The 20,596-nt window shown below is 42.8% G+C and overlaps 1 protein-coding gene across 4 annotated transcripts in view; it reads left to right on the forward strand.

The window, feature by feature from the left end:
* The window catches only part of CIT (citron rho-interacting serine/threonine kinase), a 140,833-nt gene that overhangs the window by 41,291 nt on the left and 78,946 nt on the right, over positions 1–20,596 (forward strand). For 3 of the 4 annotated variants that reach the window (XM_066603665.1, XM_066603664.1, XM_066603666.1), the window contains exons 10-12: positions 3,273–3,456; positions 5,842–5,947; positions 6,699–6,842. In XM_066603665.1, coding sequence (XP_066459762.1) covers positions 3,273–3,456; positions 5,842–5,947; positions 6,699–6,842 — 434 coding nt within the window. Of the gene's footprint in view, positions 1–3,272; positions 3,457–5,841; positions 5,948–6,453; positions 6,466–6,698; positions 6,843–20,596 lie in introns of those variants that run through there. The other variant, XM_066603667.1, reaches the window with a different exon arrangement.

Below are 20,596 nucleotides of genomic sequence, written 5' to 3' on the forward strand. Positions count from 1 at the left end.
TGCAGCTTGCTGCAGCGCCACCGGAGACCATCGTGAGGCATTGAGACACTGTGGACCAGGTGAGTATAAGCCTCACACCCCACTCCCTTCGAAAATAAGACACTGTGCCTCTTTTGGGGCAAAAATGAATATAAGACAGTGTCTTATTTTGGGGAAAACACTTTAGCATATGTGTAGAGGAGCCTATGAGTCTGTCCATAATAGGGTAGGCTCCTCTGTGCACATGCTGGTTTCGCTCTGACTTCTAGGCCATCTGCGTTTTCACTGGCTATGGATGATGTAGGAGATGTTATCCACATCAGTCAGGGTCAGAGGGGCTGGATTACACAGAATACCCTGAATGGCTGTAACAATCTGTGTACGCCCATCAGACCATTCGGATCTAATTTGCATGTGTCGGTGTAGGATTTAAAAAAAACAAAAACTTTTCTTCATGTATGAAGGCATAATGTGCTGTACAAATACACGGTTAGAATGCTTTGTCATGATTGCTATCCTGCTACAGACAGTTTAGAAAGGTGAAACCTGCTGACAAGTTTCCTTTAATCAACTTTTGTGAGGAAACGGTAAAGTAGCTGAATGGTTTAACATCTTCCAGTTCACTGCATTAGTACAGAAAATGTCTGAATGTCGCCAGTTCTGTCAAGCTATAGCAGCATAAGTCAGGTATCCTGCTGGAGTAGATTAACATAATTCACCGACCTTCTAGAATATCGAGAATGACTTGGCATATGTCCGTTCAGAGGCGCCACCTGTAGTCTTGTGGATTTTCCAGGCCTCGTTGAATCTGACACCTGCACTGTGCTTCCCACTGGTTGTGCTGGTCTCGATTGTACTACATATTATACTGCAGCCTCAGTCCAGGCAAATCGACGGTAATGAAGACGTGTTGATTATGATCTTGATCAGTTTTTTTAATGACATTTTACTTACCTTGCTGTCACTACAAGTTAATGACACTATAATGCCACCAGAATGTTATCTTGCCCATTTATTGCCCCATAATGCATCCAATCACATTTCAGTCACAACCAGCTAATATGCCACCATAATGCCTCCATTTCTAGCAGTTACCCCATAGAGACCCACAGTAGGTGCAGCAAGTACAACTTCTTACTGGCCTCCACCATACTCCTGTGTTAGACCTCATGTTTTACCTCTGCCTGACATCCACTGAGAAATACAGACCTAGATGCTATCAGTGACATTTAAACAGTGCAAAAATATTCTTAGGTGCATTGGTCACTTGACTGGACTTGGTCCAACCAACATTGGTGGTAGTTAGAGATGAGCGAGCACGCTCGTTTAAGGCTTAGACGAGTAATCAGTTACTCAAAAAGACCGTTGCTCGCTCGAGCATCAGCCTTAAACGAGCGTGCTCGCTCATCTCTAGTAGTTATGCTTCAGTGATCCACTGAAAGAATACGCCACATTTTGAAAAATACTCGCACTACCTGATAAATGGCCTCAGTATGTATAGGCACTAGAGATGAGCGAGCATACTCGCTAAGGACAATTACTCGAGGGAGTATTGTCCTTAGCGAGTACCTGCCCGCTCTGAAGAAAAGATTCGGGTGCTGGCGCGGGTGAGCGGTGAGTTGCAGGAGTGAGTAGGGGGGAGCAGAAGGGGGGAGAGAGAGATCTCCCCTCCGTTCCCCCCTGCTCCCCCCCCCCCCCCCCCCCCCCCCGGCACACGAATCTTTTCTTCCGAGCGGGCAGGTACTCGCTAAGGGCAATGCTCACGCGAGTAATTGTCCTTAGCGAGTATGCTTGCTCATCTCTAATAGGCACATAATAGTAAAGCTATTTTGTCAAGAAAGATCTCAATTTATTGGTACATCCTTGCTTGCAGTATGGGATTTTCTCTAGGCCTAGAGTGTACAGACATGTATTGAAAATTAGTTGATAGCTTTTCAATGGAATACATTTTGGAATAATATAGTTGCGTAACAATCTTTCCTTTTAGCCAGGCTTGTCACATGTTGCTGCTTAATTGGACACCTGAAAATCTCAAGGCCTGCACCAGCGTGCAGGTGGAAATAAATATATAATTGTGTGTATTCCCATTCCCTTATTGGATGATGGACACAACTGTGTCTGTACACATGTAATTACTGTTTTCCCTTTTGTTTCTTATGTAACTAATTTTAGATTTCCGTTGCAGTGGGTGTCGAATATGTGTAGGGTAGAAGGCGCTGGTGGAGGACTGTTTTTCAATGAGTCGCCTCATTGTAATTTAAATGGACCTGCTGGGCGGCCTGTGCTGCTCCTCATCCTCATTGTTCCTGCTCACTGTGCAGAAATGAGATGCTGCATTCCACGGCCTGTGTGACCCTAGGAGGGAAAAATCAGCAAACAGGGCTTTTTTTCGCAGGCAATATTCTGAGCAGACGTGGGAAACTGGCAATAAATATCTGTTATGTGGTATTAAATAATTTACCGCTAATTGCATTATTAAGGCAGATTCTGCAGTCTGTCATACTGATATCATGCTGGCAAGTTGCACAGCTGAATTATTGTGGTGTTCATGTGAACAGTACCATAATAATTGCACATATGTTTTTTTTCTTTTTTTTAACTGCTTGCTTTGGAAAACACTGGTGAAAGCTCGATGACAGTCTATGTAGAGTGGGATATTTTTTCCTTTCCCATATCCTATTGGCCCAGAGGAGATTTATTCTGGATCCATGGTAACAGTATTAGAACCGGGAGGATCTTCAATATCACAATGCTTCCTAAGGCTGCTGCTATCTCAGTAGCTGCCGGATGGACTGTTGAGAAGGGCAACACATTTATGTATCAATAATGCCCCTTCAGAAGACAGCTCAAGCTTCCTTCTGCATTTCAAAGCAGCTCTAAAATAGCAAGGTTTGAGCGATCTCCCAGCATCTGTATACTTGCACATCCTCTGAATATTTTAGCTTGCCTCATGCACAGATATCGTCATCACATCAGCATGATGCTTGAATCTAATGAGAAAGCAGGGCAAACATCCTTCTAAATGCACTCTGGGCTCAGTTTGAGAGGGTTGCGTTGACGGTCGGTAATGGTTACTTGTTCTAGCAGGTGAAATGATCCTGGAACTCTAGTAATCTTGGAGAAGGGGATGTTCTTCCTTGGAGGGGATGGAGGGGTTAATATCTTGTTGCTGTAATAGATTTCATAGCAGTGACTCAGTCTGCCAGTTCCTGAGAGAGCACAAGCTGCAGTGCTGGTGCAGCTAATGAAGCAGGTTCCTGGGTTGTAATCCTCATTTCTCTCATTCTGACCAGCTCCTCCTCCATTCGTTCCTACCTTAAAGTCTGACGATGACACCTCAAATTTTGACGAAGCGGAGAAGAATTTACGGGCTTTACCCTCTTCGTGCCACTTGAGTGCCGTAGGTTTCTCGGGCGAAGGGCTGCCATTTGTGGGGTTTTCATACATCAAGGCTCTTGGCGCATTCACCAAATCTGAGTAAGTAAAATGAATGTGTGACTGTCCTGACTTGGCTGAAGAATGCAGGTTTCTGTGACCTGCAGTGCTGTTTGTATGCTATCTGCATCACACTACTCCTGCTGACATTAATAGGTATACATTGAGATGGTTTCTTCCCTTTTCTCATGTACTGATTTACATGAGATGGCTTTCCTGAAACAGCTGATAAGTCACTACTGAACAGCTGCCTTACTTGCCATCAGTGTCAGCTGGGTCTAATTCTGTTTGATACCTTCTATATCATACTTGAAAATGAGAATGTATAAAATCATCAGGCTACGCCAGAAATTAAAATCTCAATATAGCCTCTAAATCAGTTTATGGCTTGTGACCTGCTTGCTGCTCTTGAGAAGGCTGCCACATTACACTCAATTTTGCAGAGGTTTTCCAGACCAGCTTGAAAGTACTTAATGTCTCCCATGTTTATTTCGGTGGTAAAACGGGAATGCTCTCGGCAAACTTTGTGTAAAAAGGGTGGATCCCCTGTTTCAAAGTCTGACCCTGGTAAACATGTCGGAGGATTCAGTCAGGTAGTACTGGATTTGCTGAAGCAGTGTTGCTTCTGGGGGTGGTAAGCCTTGAATATTGAGGTTGTAACGCCTTTGAGGATGAAGAAACAAGAGGCTTTTTCTGAAGAGTGTTTGATATTCCATACAAGCAAATTTATCTGCATAGTTCCTGCAGCAGTGGAAGTGTGACACATCTACATTGTATCAAGAGTAGCAGTACTTTAATAACCTGGCTGCTGTTATGCAATCGCTGTTTATGTATTCGTGAGCTTCATTCTAAATTACCCTTCTATTTTGAGAGACTTGGAGATGGATGGCACAGATTTTTCTTCCTTGACCCAATATTTGAAGCTTCTGAAAAATATACTTGTCTAATGATGTGGAATGATGTATTGTACTGTTTCAAGGGTAGACAAAAATGTAAAGGCCAAACTGTATCCATTTTCATATCTAAGAAACCGCAGGAAAAAGATAAAAATATTAAGGAAGAAGAGAAAATCTGTTGAACAGAAATGACTCCCAAAGTTAGATTCATGGTGGTATTGACCCGGCCTGCTTTGCCTCAGTATTGGGAATTGTCTATAAGCTTTTATACTGTGTTCATTGACAGGTAGCAAACAGGCTTAGTTATGTAACCTATAACAGATATTGCATGTGATATTCTTCTCCTATACTCATCATTAAGCCTTCGGAAAGACCAATAGGTGATGCCTTCTGCCTTGAATGTTTTTAAAGTCCTAAAAGATGTCAAATGACCAAGACTGTGAACTATCAATACAATGTTTAATATTTTAGATACATTAATACATCGTAAGACGACCCTTTTAGGGATCCAATCATTTTATGTTTATTATGCGTCTTAGACTAAAGAAGAAACAATGCTTTGATGCCCAAGTTGTCTTAAGTTTGACTGGTGGGCCATTGACACTAGAATGCCCTGAATGGTGTAAATTCCTATTTCAGAAAAAAAACGGTTATTATTCATTTAGAAATTAGTTTACAGTAGATTGTATTGAAAACGATAATTTCCATGATCTTAAACGATATAATTCGCATCCAGTTCTGTATTAAATCTAAATTAATACAAATTCCCATTGCATGGCCAGCTGCCCTGTAGGGGGTACATGATTTTAATACACAAGTGGTGAACAGTCCCTCATTTTGTTTTCTGTATCGGTTTCATTATTCACATGAGTAATAATTTCCCTTCTTTCAAAAAGGAAGACATTGATTTGGTGATTCATTAATCTTTATTCCGTGAGCCCCTGGTAGGAGTTTCTTAGGAGTCACTTAACAGGAAGCATTTGAAAATCTATGATCAGTATTGTAAGTTATTGATATTTGATTCATGGCAAAGCTTCGGGCCTGTGAGTTTTCAAACCTTTCTCTTCATGCATACTGCTGGATAGTTGCTTCATTGTTGACTCTGCTTAGATGATAGGTGGGAGGAAGGTATTCTAAATTGTTCTGTCTTTATGTCAGGGCCAATGTGCTTCTCTGATGTCATGATGACCAAGATTTGTGCATACTGAGAAATGAGTAATTGTTGGAACATAAAGCGAACAATGATTGTGTTTGTCATTTCTATGTGCAACAGATGATTACTGGAGGTGTATGAGTGGTGAACTAAGGGAGTGCGATATTGCAGACATTAACAGGAGATCTATGAAAAGGAATATTCAGCTGAATTAAGAAATGGTCTTAATGACCCAGACTGAAAAATGATGAATAAAAGCTGTTCCTTTCTAGATGCCTAAATGTATTTAATGAACAAGTATGGGCCTTATGAATAGCATTGAACCTCTGTTTGTGTCTAGGTTTTCTTTTTTACCATGTTGTGTTATCTATTACTTAGGTCCATAGTGTCTAGCTTGGACTCTCCAGCCAAGACAAGCTCCATGGAGAAGAAGTTATTTCACAAGAGCAAAGAGCTGCAGGAAACACAGGACAAATGCCACAAGGTATTTAAATCAACACTTGGCCTCCCTGTTTGCAGCAGAAATTTTCTTCCAGTGCGTTCCTGGGGATCAAGAGAGTGGTTTTATCTGTTGGGTCATAGAGCACTTGAGCAGCAAGCTTCCATCTTAAAGATGTTCTTACAGCTTAACAGTCCTTTTAGTCTTACAAGTCTCAACTGACTGCAATGGATCACCCATTTTAAGCCAAGTGTAGGAGAGAAACGTCTTGTGTGGGAGACAAGGACAGCTGACTTCATCAACGGATATAACCTTCTGATACTTATGTGGTGTTTTCAGAAAGATAGACCTTCCTTCTGCACACATGTAAATCATTTTATGTTACCCTTTGTATGCAACCTATGATCTTACGCAAAGAAAATGGCTGGAATGTGATTATCCCCTTATACTGGACACTTTCTGAAGGACTCTTATGGTTTATTCACAATATATGTGATGATGATGAGGCAAACCATCTTCTCATCAGAGCTGGATTTGGGATAATACAGAAGGGACATAAGCAGGTGAAAATGACTATCTTACTGGAAAGCTATGTGCTGTGGGCATTTTCATCGGACTGTGTGTAAATGTGAACAGCCAGCCTGTGGATGACTTTGTGAGCCCACCATTAGAAGAAGTGAGCTCACTGTGACTAATTTGTGCACTAGTTGTGGTAGTAAAAAGTTTTTTGATTCTCTTTAGACTGAATTGCCTACCTTGAGCTATATAAATCCTTTACATTTTATGTATGTTACAGATGGAGCAAGAAATGACTCGACTACATCGTCGGGTGTCTGAGGTGGAGGCTGTACTCAGCCAAAAAGAAGTGGAATTAAAAGCATCTGAAACCCAGAGATCTCTTCTGGAGCAAGACCTAGCAACCTACATCACAGAATGCAGCGTGAGCATCAAATCCTACTCACCTTTAGGAAGAGCACCAATTCTCTTCCTTATTAAATTGCACACATGGGAAAGCTCTAAGGGTACTGATTTGAATGAGTTTGTAGTTTGTCAAGCTGTCCTTAGACATGTCTTTCAATGTGCTCTCTGGTTATTGGTTTGTATACAGGCTATTTCTCTCTAGGATGACTATTCTAGCTGTCTGCGATTTAGGATATGCCTGTACAGTATTCACTAGAACTTTATCACTGTGTTTTTTTTCTATCAAGGTTGTCTGTACTAATTGCAGCATGTTGGCTCATTTAATTCCATATAGTGAAGTATTAGCCTTATGAATTAGTCGTACGGTTTGGGTAGTTGTGAGGAAGATTAGGGCAATGATGGAGGATCGATGGATAGGTACTCAAATTTTTGGAAGGTAAAAGCATAGAGTAAAAAATGCACAGAGTCCCAGTTAGACACCATTAAAGTGTAATGCCTGGCAACAACAGAACATTCTTTTACATGGGTTGCCTTATTTTTCTAGAACTCTTGCTGTCCTCCTCTAGGTTGCCACTGAAGGCAAATGGCTACATGGCTGTTGAGCACTGCTGCTGTGTACCACTTATATGTTTGTATAAAAAATACTCTTGAATTTGCCAGTTGGAGTATTTCCTCTATTGGATTCCAAGTTGATAGGATATTTTAGGAGTAGTGTCATTCAGGTAAGTAAAACTTTGACGGCATGTAGAGCTCCATGACTGGTCAGAAGCCAAATTTTCAGTTGTTGCCAGAAGTTACTCCTTAAATCTTGCTTCACAGTCTAGTTCTAGTTCTGTCTTTGATTATTCAGTGGAGTGTGTACGACTTGCACAATACCCACTCCATTTGGAAAAATAACTACAAATTGGTCCAGCTTTCAGTTTTTCATGGATTTTAAGGGGTAGTACAGACTCGGGAAGATTTTTTTATTTTTTTTGGGAACTAGCCATGGTTTGTTTTTTTGTAGACAGCTGTTTTCTGAATGACTTGTTTGTGGTTGGTCTTGGATGATATATTAAAACATCAATTCAGACAGAATATCCAACTGATTTCTGCCGTGATCGGCAGACTAGTCTGGGCTTCCACTGATGGGATATAGCTCTGGACATATGACTAGCATGGCAAGAACACTGACAGGGGACAGGCTATATATATTCCCCATTGCTCAGTCTGCTTCAGGAGCCCTGAAATTTTGCTTTTCAAACTGTCACCTGTATGTAAATCACTCTGGAGTAGTCCGATGGCGGTTCACAGTTGCATAGTGGTCCTGGGCCTTCCACAGTAAGCACTTTTCAAACCCTCTCCCTGGCTTTTGATTGATAGCTCATTGATGATCAAGAGCTGATGATCGCTTACTACAGAAAGCCCAGGACTAGTATCCAACAACGAACCACCCATCGGACCACTCCAGCATGATTTACATACTTGGCGGCAAGCTGAAAAGCGGGAAGGGTATGTATAGCCTCTCCTTGCCGTGCTACTGGTTTAGTAGTTGCACGGATGCTGTCAGTAGTACTTTCATTTGGATGACTTTCCAACTACATTCAACATGCAACAATGACTAGAAAAGTCCAACACAGCAGATCAATATTTTGACATATATCTGCCATCGATCCACATCTGTCACACTCATCCAAGTCATGAAATGCTTTGATGGATGGCAGAAAATGGCCTAAATTTGGTCTTTTCAACTCTCCAAAATATCTAGCGTAGGACCAGCTTTATTGAGACCTAGAGATATAGAGTCAAAAGATATTGGTTAGTGGCGATACAGGAAGTAATCTTCCACTTATCATCAGTAGGGAATTTTGAACTAAGTGAACAGTGCTACCTAACCCCCACCAGCTACAGACTTCAGCCAGCGGTCTGTGGGAGATGGGCTCTTGCAAGAATGTATATTGATTTGATGCATGTACCTTAAGATTGAGATAAGATTATACAGGAGCATCTTACAGTATCATAGTAAATTTGCTAGAGGATCACTAGCAAATCTGATTTTCTAGTAAAATTTGACAAGAAATTTGTATGAAACTGCATCTCCTTGGAGACCACGTGTATTTTTCCTAAGCAAGTAAAGTGAAAGTGGCATAAATTTCCATCACAAATTTCTAGAGGTTATAGTACACTTATTGTAAAAAAAATCAAGCACCTTGGAGTTATCAGAATCAAATGAAACTATATACTTGTATGTGTGATTGTAACGTTTATATAAGTAAATGAGTACATTATCAGAGCAAAAGGATAATTTATTGCAGAAAACTGAACATTTGAAGGATGGCTCTAATACCGTTTTGGGCCACCTCTAGCTTGGATGCAGGATGTGATAGAGGCGGCACACATGTTCCATATGGTATCCTGCAGCATTTCGCTCCATATTTGCTGTAACTGAGCCTTTTAAATTGTGCAGCCTCATAGGCTGTTGAAGTTGGCATCCCAGATAGTCCCATACGTGTTCTGTTGGCAATAAATCTAGCGAACAGGCAGGCCACGGAAGTGTGACAATGTTGTGAAGGCCTTGCTGTGTGCAGAGCATTATCCTGCTGAAAAATTCCTCTTGGAAGCCCTGCCATGAGAGGAACACATGTGGATGCAGGATGACCTGAACATATTACTGAACTGCCATTGTCCCACGTACCACTACTAGGGGTGACCGACTGTCTTATGTGATGGCCAGCAGACCATCACCCAAGCCGTGGGGACAGTGTTCTGCTCCAGAGCAAAGGCAGGATTGAGACGCTAACCCCTAGTCCTCCAGACATGAATATGGCCGTTGCCAGTGCCCGAACTAAATCTGTGTTCATCGCTGAAGACAACCCGGTTACACTCAGTAGTAGTCCAATTTCGTCGTTCACAACACCACTACAGAGGTGATGGGCTGTGGGTGTCAAAGACAGTACACGTAATGGGCACCCTGAGACCAAATGTCCTTCAACCAAGCGCCTGGAAATGGTTCCAACAGGCTCAGTGGCCTGTAACGATGGTGCCACCTGTCTCCTGATGGCGGACAGCGAAACAGTTGAAGCTGCTAGTATTTGTTGGATGATCCTCTCTATTAGTGGTCTGTTGAGGGCTTTCTGAGCCTGGTCGCCTTGTTTTCATGCCCGCACGTATCCCCTGGTCCCAACACCTCCTAACAGTCTGCTCAGAACGGCCCAGGTGGCGAGCAGATCATCAATATGACCATCCTGCTTCTCACATTCTAATAATGCGCCCCTCTCAAACTCTGTTAACTTGGCGAAGTCTCTTCAGTTGCATCACAGTGGCATGTCTAGTTGTCAAAAAGCTCTACACAAGCGGAAAAAGAGGTCCTACACACACGTAGCCTCTGAGAGCCTTTTTGTAGGCCAAAGGTAGCACCACTTTTAGGCCTTCAAGTGGCAGGACCATTATGCTGGGGTCACACGGGACGCTTTCCCGGTGGAAATCTCGCGTTTTTGCCACAGCAAAAAAACCCCACGAGATTTCTGCACGATAAGTGCAGCTTCAAGACCCGCAGCTTTGCCGCATGCTTTTCCGTTGCAGCCGGCTCTCCCATAGAGAGGAGCGAGGCCACAACGGGGAAAGTAAAAAATTGACATGCTCCGTTCCAGGAATCCAAGCCGCAGCGCCAGCTTTGCCGCAATGGATTGTCCGCCCTGTGTGGACGAGATTTTTGACAAATCTCGTCCACATGGCTGGCTAATCTCGGCAGGCGGATCAGCCGTAGCGAAATTCCGCAGGGAAATTCCGTGGCAAATCCGCCCTGTGTGAACCCAGCCTTAATGTAATCATGCCACAACTCTATTAATTTGCCTATCCTGCCTGAGATGTAACTGCATGCCAAGTTTTGCAGCAAAATGATGACTACTAGGTGCTTGATTTTTTTTTTTTTTTTTTGGTGACAAGGAGTTTTAAATTGTTCCATTGATATAGCCATATGAGGGCTTGTTTCTTGTGGGATGAGCTGTATTTTTAAAGTTACCATTTAGTGTGCCATATGATGTATGGAAAAATTTTAAGTAGGGAGAAATTATACAAAAATGCAATAGCTCCATTTCCAGTGGGTTTAGTGTTTATAACATTCACCGTGCAGTAAAAATGACACATGAACTTTTGTTCTGTTGACAAGTACGATTATACACGTTAATATTTTTCCTATTTTTAAAAACTGAATCAAATTTGTTTCTTAAACAAAAACTACTTTTAGCCTCCATTTTCTGAGACTCCTTTTTTGCAGCAGGAGCTGTAGTTTTATTACCATTCTGTTTTGTTTTTTTTAATGCTTTTATTTAGTCCTCACAGGGGACTCAAAATTGCAAATGTTTTATCACGTGTACTATATACTGAAATACTTCAGTTCTGCAGTGTATAGCGATTTTCGATGATGTTGATGTTTTGATAAGCATCTATGCGTGGAAGTCCCGGGAGCTTGCAGTAGGCTTTAGGCTGCAATGCCACATTGACACCCCCCAATTGTGCTGCGGAGGGTGCCAATGTGATGTGGGGAGGGGTCCCCTCCTGCTGATGGTTTAAACGTACATTCAGCTTTGACGTCTAAATGGTTAACTGTCGCAATGAAAGTTAGCTCTGATTGCGGTAGTCACTGGTGGCTGTCGGAAACACTTCATTCCCGCAGATTGTTTATATGCGTTCGGTGGTATGGAAGTGGTTAAAGATGTCAGATATTAACCTGACTTTTTTACATGTAATTGTTTCATACTTTCCAATTCTTTTAAATGGTTTCATTAATGTTTGTAACGGTAGAATAGTAAAATGTTATGTTATCATCTAATAAAAGACAGCATATCAATGTTCCATGCAAAAGAGAAGTATTTTATTTTTCAGCCAAAATGACTCCAGAACAACAATAAACTGCAATCCTTCGAGATAAGTTAAAGGAAATCTGTCATCTACTTTTAGTCTTATAAGCTAAGCTTATAGGCTGAAAGTAGGTGACCTTCTGAGTGTTGTACTTACCTCCTCTGTTGCTTCCCCGGTGTCACTGCTGAAAGCTGCCGCCCAGAGCATTGAGTGCTATGCTAATTTTATAACAGGCGGACTACTTAGCAGTGCTGCTCAATGCACTGCATCTGTGGCTTCGAGCGCTCACACTGGGGGAACGACTGGGAAGGCAAGTATAACACTTACACCCCCAGACTCCGTGGGTCACCTACTGTCAGCCCATAAGCTTAGCTGATAGGGCTAAAAGTAGGTGACATAGTCTCTTTAAGCCCTTTCTCAAGCCAGAGTGGACGTTATGCCAAAAGGCAGCTGAGTGCATTATTCCAATTTGAGAAAGGGCTTGCCATAGCCTAAAATGCTGCAGCTTATTCCTCTGATTTTCCACTTTCAGCTTGAAAATTATAAAATAAAAAGGATCACACTTGTCTGAAACATTGATATGCTGTCTTTTATAAGAGGAATACCACTTTATTGCTGGGGAGATTTAAGGGCAAGCACTCCCACAGATCCAGTTAGTTTGTTGCTGTTATCCCTTGCAGTAAAATGCCAGATTGGCATACAGTAGGCTTAGGCTGGGGTCATACGGGACAGCGAAAAACTGCGAGATTTCCGCCGGGAAAGCGCTCCTTCAAAACCTGTGGCACGTACCTGCGGGTTTTGGAGCGGCCTGGCTGCATGCTTCTCCGTTGCGGCCAGCACTCCCATAGAGGAGAGCACGGTCGCAACGGGGAAAAAATAAAATAAACATGTTTCTGCCGGCTTTGCCACGACAGATTGGCCATCCCGTGGGGCTGAGATTTTTGACAAATCTCTTCCACATGGCTGGCTAATCCCGGGATTAGCGGCAGCAGGCGAATTTGCCGCAGTGAAATTCCGGACGGAATTTCTGCGGCAAATCCGCCCTGTGTGAACCCAGCCTTAAAGGAATTGTTTCACCAAATTAAGTTATCCCCTAATCACAGAATACAAGATAACTACTTGGTGGGGGTCCAACCGCTTGACTATCTCTGGAAGTCCCATTGAAATGAATGGAGGTCTCTGAATGAATGGAGTGCTGGTTAAGCATGTGCGCTATTGGTCTATTTATTTCAATGGAATGTCTTGGGATAGCCAAGTTCATGCGCCCAGCTATCTTCTGCAATCTCTTTGAAATGAATGGAGCAGCAGCGTGCTTGCATGACCATCATTCTATTCCTTAAGGGATCCTCGCTCTCGTGAATGGTGGAGTTCAAGTGGTCAGACCCCCACTAATAATATAATTATTATATTAATATAACTTAGCAAAACCCTTTTAAAGCGATCGGTAGATACCATTTTCTTCACCAGAAATTGTGTAGCTTCTCCCTCTGAAAATCACAGATCAGCGGTGTACAGTCCGCGCTCACCACTGCATAAAGATGGTTTCTGCAGTGTCTATGAGATAACCGAGCCTGAGGGGATTTTCCCCTTGGCACACAGTGAGACAAGGCTGTGTGTGTTCAAACAACCGACTGGCTTCATGGAGCTTAGTCACAGATTGGTGCTTTATATCATGTTCTGATTATGCTGTATTCATGCCTCCTCCTGATCCTCTGACCAATGACTGACAGCTACTGGTGTATCTACCTGTTCATATCAGCGGCTGTCAATCATTGGCGAAGAGGGCATGGGAGAAGTCTGTATAACCAGGAGTCTGTTCTACTATTTTGTCTTGGCCACTTGTTGAATCAGTTTTAAGACTGCTGTAATAAAAGGCTCTTATTAACTAGCTAGTTCTTGCTGCAAACTCCGACAGCTTTTAATTCCTTGTTTGGCTGAAATATTGAAGGCATTTTAGCCATCTATCTCTACCTTTTTGTGCTCTTTCACTCACCTAAGACGGGGCGAAATAAAGGGCTGCAGTAATTCAAGTCTCCACCTGCTCTGTCCTGTATTGAAATGACTGGCGTGTACAGCCAGAAAATTCCCTCAATTATAGACAGAGGTGTGAGATAAAATCATGACATGTACAACACTGCTTCTAGGGGAGAATATGGTGCCTTATGGGTAATACTGGCCTGCTGTATAGCATTATTGCATGCATGAGTCTGAACACTGATAAAGGTATATCTGGTAGCACATCATGATAACCTATGTTACCATAGTGGTGAGAAAATTGTGTATTTGCTTGAATGATTTGTTAAATTTCCAGTGATCTAAATCTTTGTACAAGTGGATTTGTATGCTTTGATGAAACCGTTTTTCCATCATGGGAATCAGCTGTGGTCCAATATGAGCGTTCATATGTGTCTATGACATTGCATCAGAAATTTCAATTAGATCTTTCCCTTCACAGTGGAGGGATAGTTGTGGTCTTAAAATGTAGTATTAGTTACCTGCTATTTATTTCATTCAGTGTCAACACAATAAGTAAAAAAGGAGTATAGAGCCAATAATTTATTAAGAAAACACACAAAATCCATATCACAGACAACACGTGAAGACTAAAATAAAACCAATTCTCCCTTGAATGGGAATTTAAAGTGCATAACAAATCTCAGTATAGTAGAGAAATATATGGGTCTCAAAGACTCTGACTAGTAAAACGCATAAGGGGGAAAATACTACACATAAGTAAAGTGTGCGTCGAGTCAAGATCACATTCTAGAAAGGTACCCACCAATGGAGCCAGGAGACTCCCCTATCTGGGTTTTCTTTGCTTTCTCAAGGGGTGACAAACAAATGCTCCCACACCTCCTGTTATATATACCCTTCCCAATGATCATGTGACAGTAAACTGGTGCTGAAGACAAGGCGGCACATGCGCGGGAACTCACGAGTAAGAGTATGAGCGATACCCATGACTCAGCGGTCAAGGCAGGCGCAGACCAACAGGGTCACGTGTGCAATGAGGGAATATTTAGGCCGTACAACGATTGCACAGACAGTTACCACCCAGCGCATGCGCTCTATTAAGCAGTAAATATTTGGCGAATTATCACCAATTGGCGAACAAAATATAATTCATAACAATATTACCCAGATCAGTAATACTGTAAAAATACATATAAATAAGAAAAAAATAAAATATATATATTTATATATCTCAAAATAACAAATAAGTATTGTTAATTATCACCAATCCATTTCCTCTGTAGGATTACCAATATGCATAGAAGTGCTTCCAGGAATCTGTAATAGGAGTACAGTACTTAGAAGAATCTCTGGTTCTCTTCTCGTATACATAACAACATAAAGGGACACAAAACATGGAGAATGGAAGAGCCATAAACCATAAAGAAACATAAAATTAGTACATAAAAACATGGGAAAAGCTGACCACTTCATTTAATCCCACAGGGACCATGGCTCCAGGTCTGACAAGTCACCTGCATTCCTTCTGAACAAGTATCTTTCTGACATCTCCCTCCCTGATGCCACAATGCACCATCTCAACACCACAGATAGAAAACTTCTTGTGATTGCAATCATGAAACATTCTAAAATGTTTGGGAATAGTTTCACGAAGGATCATCACATTGTCGCGCTGCCAGAATATTCCGAACATGCTCTCTAGAATGTTTCATGATTGCAGAGATGTCAGGAAGGTACTTGCTCAGAAGGAATGCAGGTGGGTGTCAGACCTGGAGCCATGGTCCCCGTGGGAATAAATGAAGTGGTGAGTTTTGCCCCTTTTCTATAGTTCCCCATGTCCCCACTTCCCACGCTTTTTATGTACTCCTTTTATGTTTCTTCCATTCTCCATGTGTTGTGTCCCATTATGTTATGTTTATGAGAAGAGGACCAGAGATTCTTTACGTACTGTACTCTCAGTATGCATTTTTGGAAGCACTTATTTGCATATTGCTGATCCTACAGAGGAAATGGACTGTTGATAATTATCAACAGTTTGTGTTATTTTAAGATAAATAAATGTGTTTATTTTCCCTCTTCCTTTACATTTTTGCACTTTGTGCATCTTAATGGAATTTTTATCCTCTTTTTTTTTTCCCATCTCCCTTATGGTTCATGCCCACGGCATAAGCATAAAATACTGCGTCATGCAGCATTTTCCCACCCTGGGAGACAGCAATGAGCTGGCTTTCACTGTGTATGGCAGCGCATGACAGCATATCTCACACATGCTGTCATTGGCAGTGTGACTTTTTTTTTTTAATTCTCCATTCTGTCTCATAGCAGCGTTGCATTTGCAACATTGCTTATATGCAATGCATTGCATTTGGACAGTGTTGCATACGCTACCCATAGAGAACTATGGGGCTGTTCGTGCGCGATACGGGATGCAATAGAGTCCCCAACAGTTGCGTATCGGGTATTTAAAAGAGACATAGACAAACTGGAGCAAGTTCAGAGAAAAGTTACCAAGATGGTGAGCGGTCTGCAAATCATGTCCTATGAAGAACGGTTAAAGGATTTGGGAATGTTTAGCTTGCAAAAAAGAAGGCTGAGAGGAGACTTAATAGTTGTCTACAAATATCTGAAGGGCTGTTACACTGCAGAGGGATCAGCCCTATTCTCATTTGAACAAGGAAAGACTAGAAGCAATGGGATGAAACGGAAAGGGAGGAGACACAAATTACGGTAGATATTAGAAAAAACTTTCTGACAGTGAGGGTGATGAATGAGTGGAACAGGTTACCAGGGGAGGTCGTAAGTTCTCCTTCAATGGAAGTGTTCAAGCAAAGGCTGGATAGACATCTGGGATGATTTAGTGAATCCTGCACTGAGCAGTGGGTTGGATCTGATGACCCTGGAGGTCCCTTCCAACTCTACCATTCTATGATTCTTTTGCTTTTAGTTTTGATCGCGAATTCCTATGCATGTGCCTCCTTGTCTTCAGTGTCCATTTCCTGTCATATGATCATTGGGAGGGGTATAACCAGAGGAGTGGGACTAAGCGTTTGTTACCCCTTGAAAAAAGAAAACAAAATCCACATCAGGGTGTCTCCTGGCTCCATTGGTGTGTACTTTTTTCTCGAATGTGGTCTTGACTCGACTTGCACTTAGATCACTTTACTCGTGTAGTATTTTACCCCTTATGTATGTGTTTTACGAGTCAGAGTCTTTGAGACCCTTAGGCTGGGTTCACACTGGGCGTATTCCCGCCGGAAATCCCGCGGTTTGGCCGCAGCAAAAACCGCGAGATTTCCGCCGGAAGAACCGCTGCGGAAAAACTCGCGGCGGCTTTGAAGTGGCCCGGCCGCTCGCTCGCTCTTCCGCTGCGGCCGGCGCTCCCATAGAGGAGAGTGCGGCTGCAGCGGAAAGAAAAAATAAATAGACATGCTGCATTTTCTGAAGCAGCCGCGGTTCCAGCCTGACTTACCGCAGCGGATTGGTCGTCCCATGTGGACGAGATTTCTGAGAAATCTCGTCCACATGGCTGGCTAATCCCGAGATTAGCGGCCGCAGGCGGATTCGCCACGGCGCAATTCCGTGCGGAATTTCTGCGGCAAATCCGCCCTGTGTGAACCCAGCCTTATATTTCTCTGTTACACTGAGATTTGTTATGCTCCCATTCAATGAGTTGCTTTTATTTTAGTCGTCTTTTCTTGTTTTGATATGATCATTACTATTATGGGGGGCATTGAGTCATGGTGCTGAATATGCCTGGACCCCTTACTAGAAAATTCTGCAGGTTTTTGTATGTGCTCTTAATTTATTCAGTGTTTGGCTCTTATCTCTTTTCCAGTCTCAGATTTTGAGTAAACCATTTAAACATTTTAGAGAAGTCTCAGAAAATATAGTTTGTCTAATTCTATATTATGTCAAAATATAGAGGATTCTCAAAAACAGACAAAATGATGATGTATTTCCCAAGATATTACATTGGGCATGCCTATTTAGCTATGGGCAACTTAGAATACAAGAGGATATGGTAAAACTAGATATAAATATAGTTTTTTCTATGATTTTATCCAGTATTTTAATCTAAAAAGAGTAATGGCATTTTCAGCAAACTTTTAAGCTGTCAAACAGACATGTCAGAAGTTTTGACTGGTGGGTCGGAATCCTGAGACAGCCACGATTGCTGATGCGTTCGGCTAGGCGATGAGCCTCTTCAGTTGTCGTCACTCCTTGGCTCTCCTTGTTAGTTGAAGACTGATTCAGAGACAGAGTACTGGCACAATAAAACAGCATTTTTTCCATGGAAATATTTACTAAAAATAGAATATTATCTCTTGGATCAGCATCTCTCGCCTTTATCTTTAATAATCCCACATAGGACAGTATTGGAGTCCTGATAGACAAAGGTTCATCTGCATTTCCAGTACAGCTGCTCATACATTTTTAATAGCCATCGGTTAAATGCTCAATTGGCTGACAGCTTTTCCTTCCGATCCCCCATATACATGCACACTTGGCTTGAATGAATGTATATGTATTCTGAATGGAGAGTAAGCCGATGCCAAAAACCTCTCTATTGGGGGTCAGCCAATCCCACAGAAATCTGCGGGTTCATTCAACATCAAACTGTATGGTCCGCTTAAAGCGGCCTTCAGACAAAATTCTGCCTCGAGATCAGAAGGGGAGGAAATATAGATATAGGATTTGCAGTTGTTCTTCTCTGTTGTGCCTCTGATCCATTGTTTTTAGGTACCATTTTCAACCATGAAGATAGCCATCAGAATCTTCAGACTTCTTAATCCTCATAATGCACTGCTAGTGTTAGACTATTAATATACTATACCTGCCCTCTGATTGGCCAGAGCTGCTCACATGATGAGCACTGACCTATCAGAAAGCAGTTCATTAGGTAGTTAGAAAATTGTTGCGGCCATCTTAGACAGCTGAAACCAGAGTCCAGAATTGTTTTATCAAAGGGATGGCAGAGAAGTACACCTGCAGGTATTATACCCCCTCCTGTCCTGATACAGAATTGTGTCCCAAAACCGGAGAGTTGCTTTAATTTTCTGATGCATACCTATTTTAGAGCCCATTCAGACCGGCATATTTTTGGTCCACGTCCTGTTGATGTATTCTGCGGATGTGGGCGTGTTTTCATACAGACGTAGCCCGCGTGAAAAGGAAAATTGCTTGACAAACAAGAATAGCACATGCAGTTTGTGGACCATGATCATTGTACAGCATACATACGGGTGTCCGTTTGTTTTCGAATGTGCTTCGGCCCGTTTTTTAGGGGCGTAACGTGCCCGCGGCCTTAGTTGAATCGCTCCATAACATCTCTTCGGCAGGAGTCATGAGTAATGCCTGTATGTTGACAGCGCTCAGTAGAGCAGCCACAGGGATTCTGATTTTATCTTTCTGCCTGTTAGCTGTATTACACCCACTTGTAAAAGAGTGATTCACCTAATAGGTATATATTAGAGAATTGCTGTAAATAGAATTTCCTAACTTCTGTGGAACAGACGACATGGAGTCTTATATTGGGTTGAACACTGTAACACAGTACTGTTTTAGATTAGCATAGTCTAATGCTGTGTTTCGACTTAACTATTATCATTCAAAAAAGCAAATGTGAACGTCATTAGGTTTAAGTGTGAGCCAATGACGAATGAGAATTGTGCACTATTCGTTCGTCCATTTTCAGCAGGACTAAAAACCATTGGAGGTTTGTTCACTTATCGTTGCATTTCAATGCTCCCCGCTCAGTTATTCATATTGGAATGTGAAACACTGATCGAGAAATGAATGATGGTCAACGATGATCTGTCTGTCTAAACTAGCTGAGCAAGTGCACACGATGTCACAAGCCAAAATCGGCTTGTCTAAGGGGGGCATTACTGTTGCTTTTACTCCTCCTGCTAGTGTATCGAATTGCACTTCACTTTTCCCCAGTCGTCTCCACGACAGCACCACCTAAGACAGCCTCCTCCTGGTTGGACAGGAACACACCGAGAGGTTAAAGCTACCCCCTCTCCCACCTTCCTCAGTGTCTTCCAGTTCTGCCAGGAGGCAGGCTCCCCGAGAGGATGCCACATGGGGTGGTTCCCCCGGGCCAGGTTCCTCCCACGGCGGCCCGTGGGTGGTACAAAGCGGGGGCTTCAATCCTACTCCTCCGTCTGCCCTGGTGCTTAGGACCAGGCGCGGCGCTCTCGGAGTGCCTTTGGCGCGTGCCGGAGGGGGCGGGGTGCCGAGTCACATGACTGACTCATCGCGTCGGCATCGGGGGACGCCAGGAGGGGGGCGGGGCTTGGCGTGGAGGCGCCAAATTTGAAAAAGCCTGAGAGAAGATCTATAGGACAGGTAAGCCATTGTTTTTAAGCTAGCTTGTATTGCTCCAAAGTGTCTGCAGCACTGGTTGTCAATGAGTGCTCCAGCACTGGACATCACTGAATCTTCAGCTACAGTGGGGGCCGTAAGTAGCCAGTGGGGCAAAAAAGTTTTATGCAAAATCCAATGTATAATGTTTGGAATACTGCATCCTTATCCGCAAAAAACTCTGTCTGCCAGGGGGATATAAAAGACGCCCCTCCCAGAACGAAACCTAAAAAATGTGAAGAGTGCGGATCGAGACTGCCAGCTACGTATTAGAGGCCTCTATGCAAGGCATGCGTAGCCAGGCTGGTTAAAGAGGAATCATGGGGATTCCTAGAAGATGTCAGGAATCTCGTCAAGGAGGAAGTGCGGTCAGCTCTGACATTGCAATTGGCGCCGCCAGCGGGGGCATCCAGGGCTAAGCGCCAGAAAAAGTCGTATAGCCTGGAAGAATATTCAGACTCCGAAAGAAGCTCGATCGGGACAGAGCTGGAAGAACCAGTGCCCGAAGAGTTCTCAGATGAAGAGGAGTACAAAAAATATCTATTTCATCAGGAGGACTTAGTGGAGCTCATTAAATTGGTCAGGGCCACCCTC

Source organism: Eleutherodactylus coqui, chromosome 5 (genome assembly GCF_035609145.1).
Source record: "Eleutherodactylus coqui strain aEleCoq1 chromosome 5, aEleCoq1.hap1, whole genome shotgun sequence".
Lineage (NCBI taxonomy): Eukaryota > Metazoa > Chordata > Amphibia > Anura > Eleutherodactylidae > Eleutherodactylus > Eleutherodactylus coqui.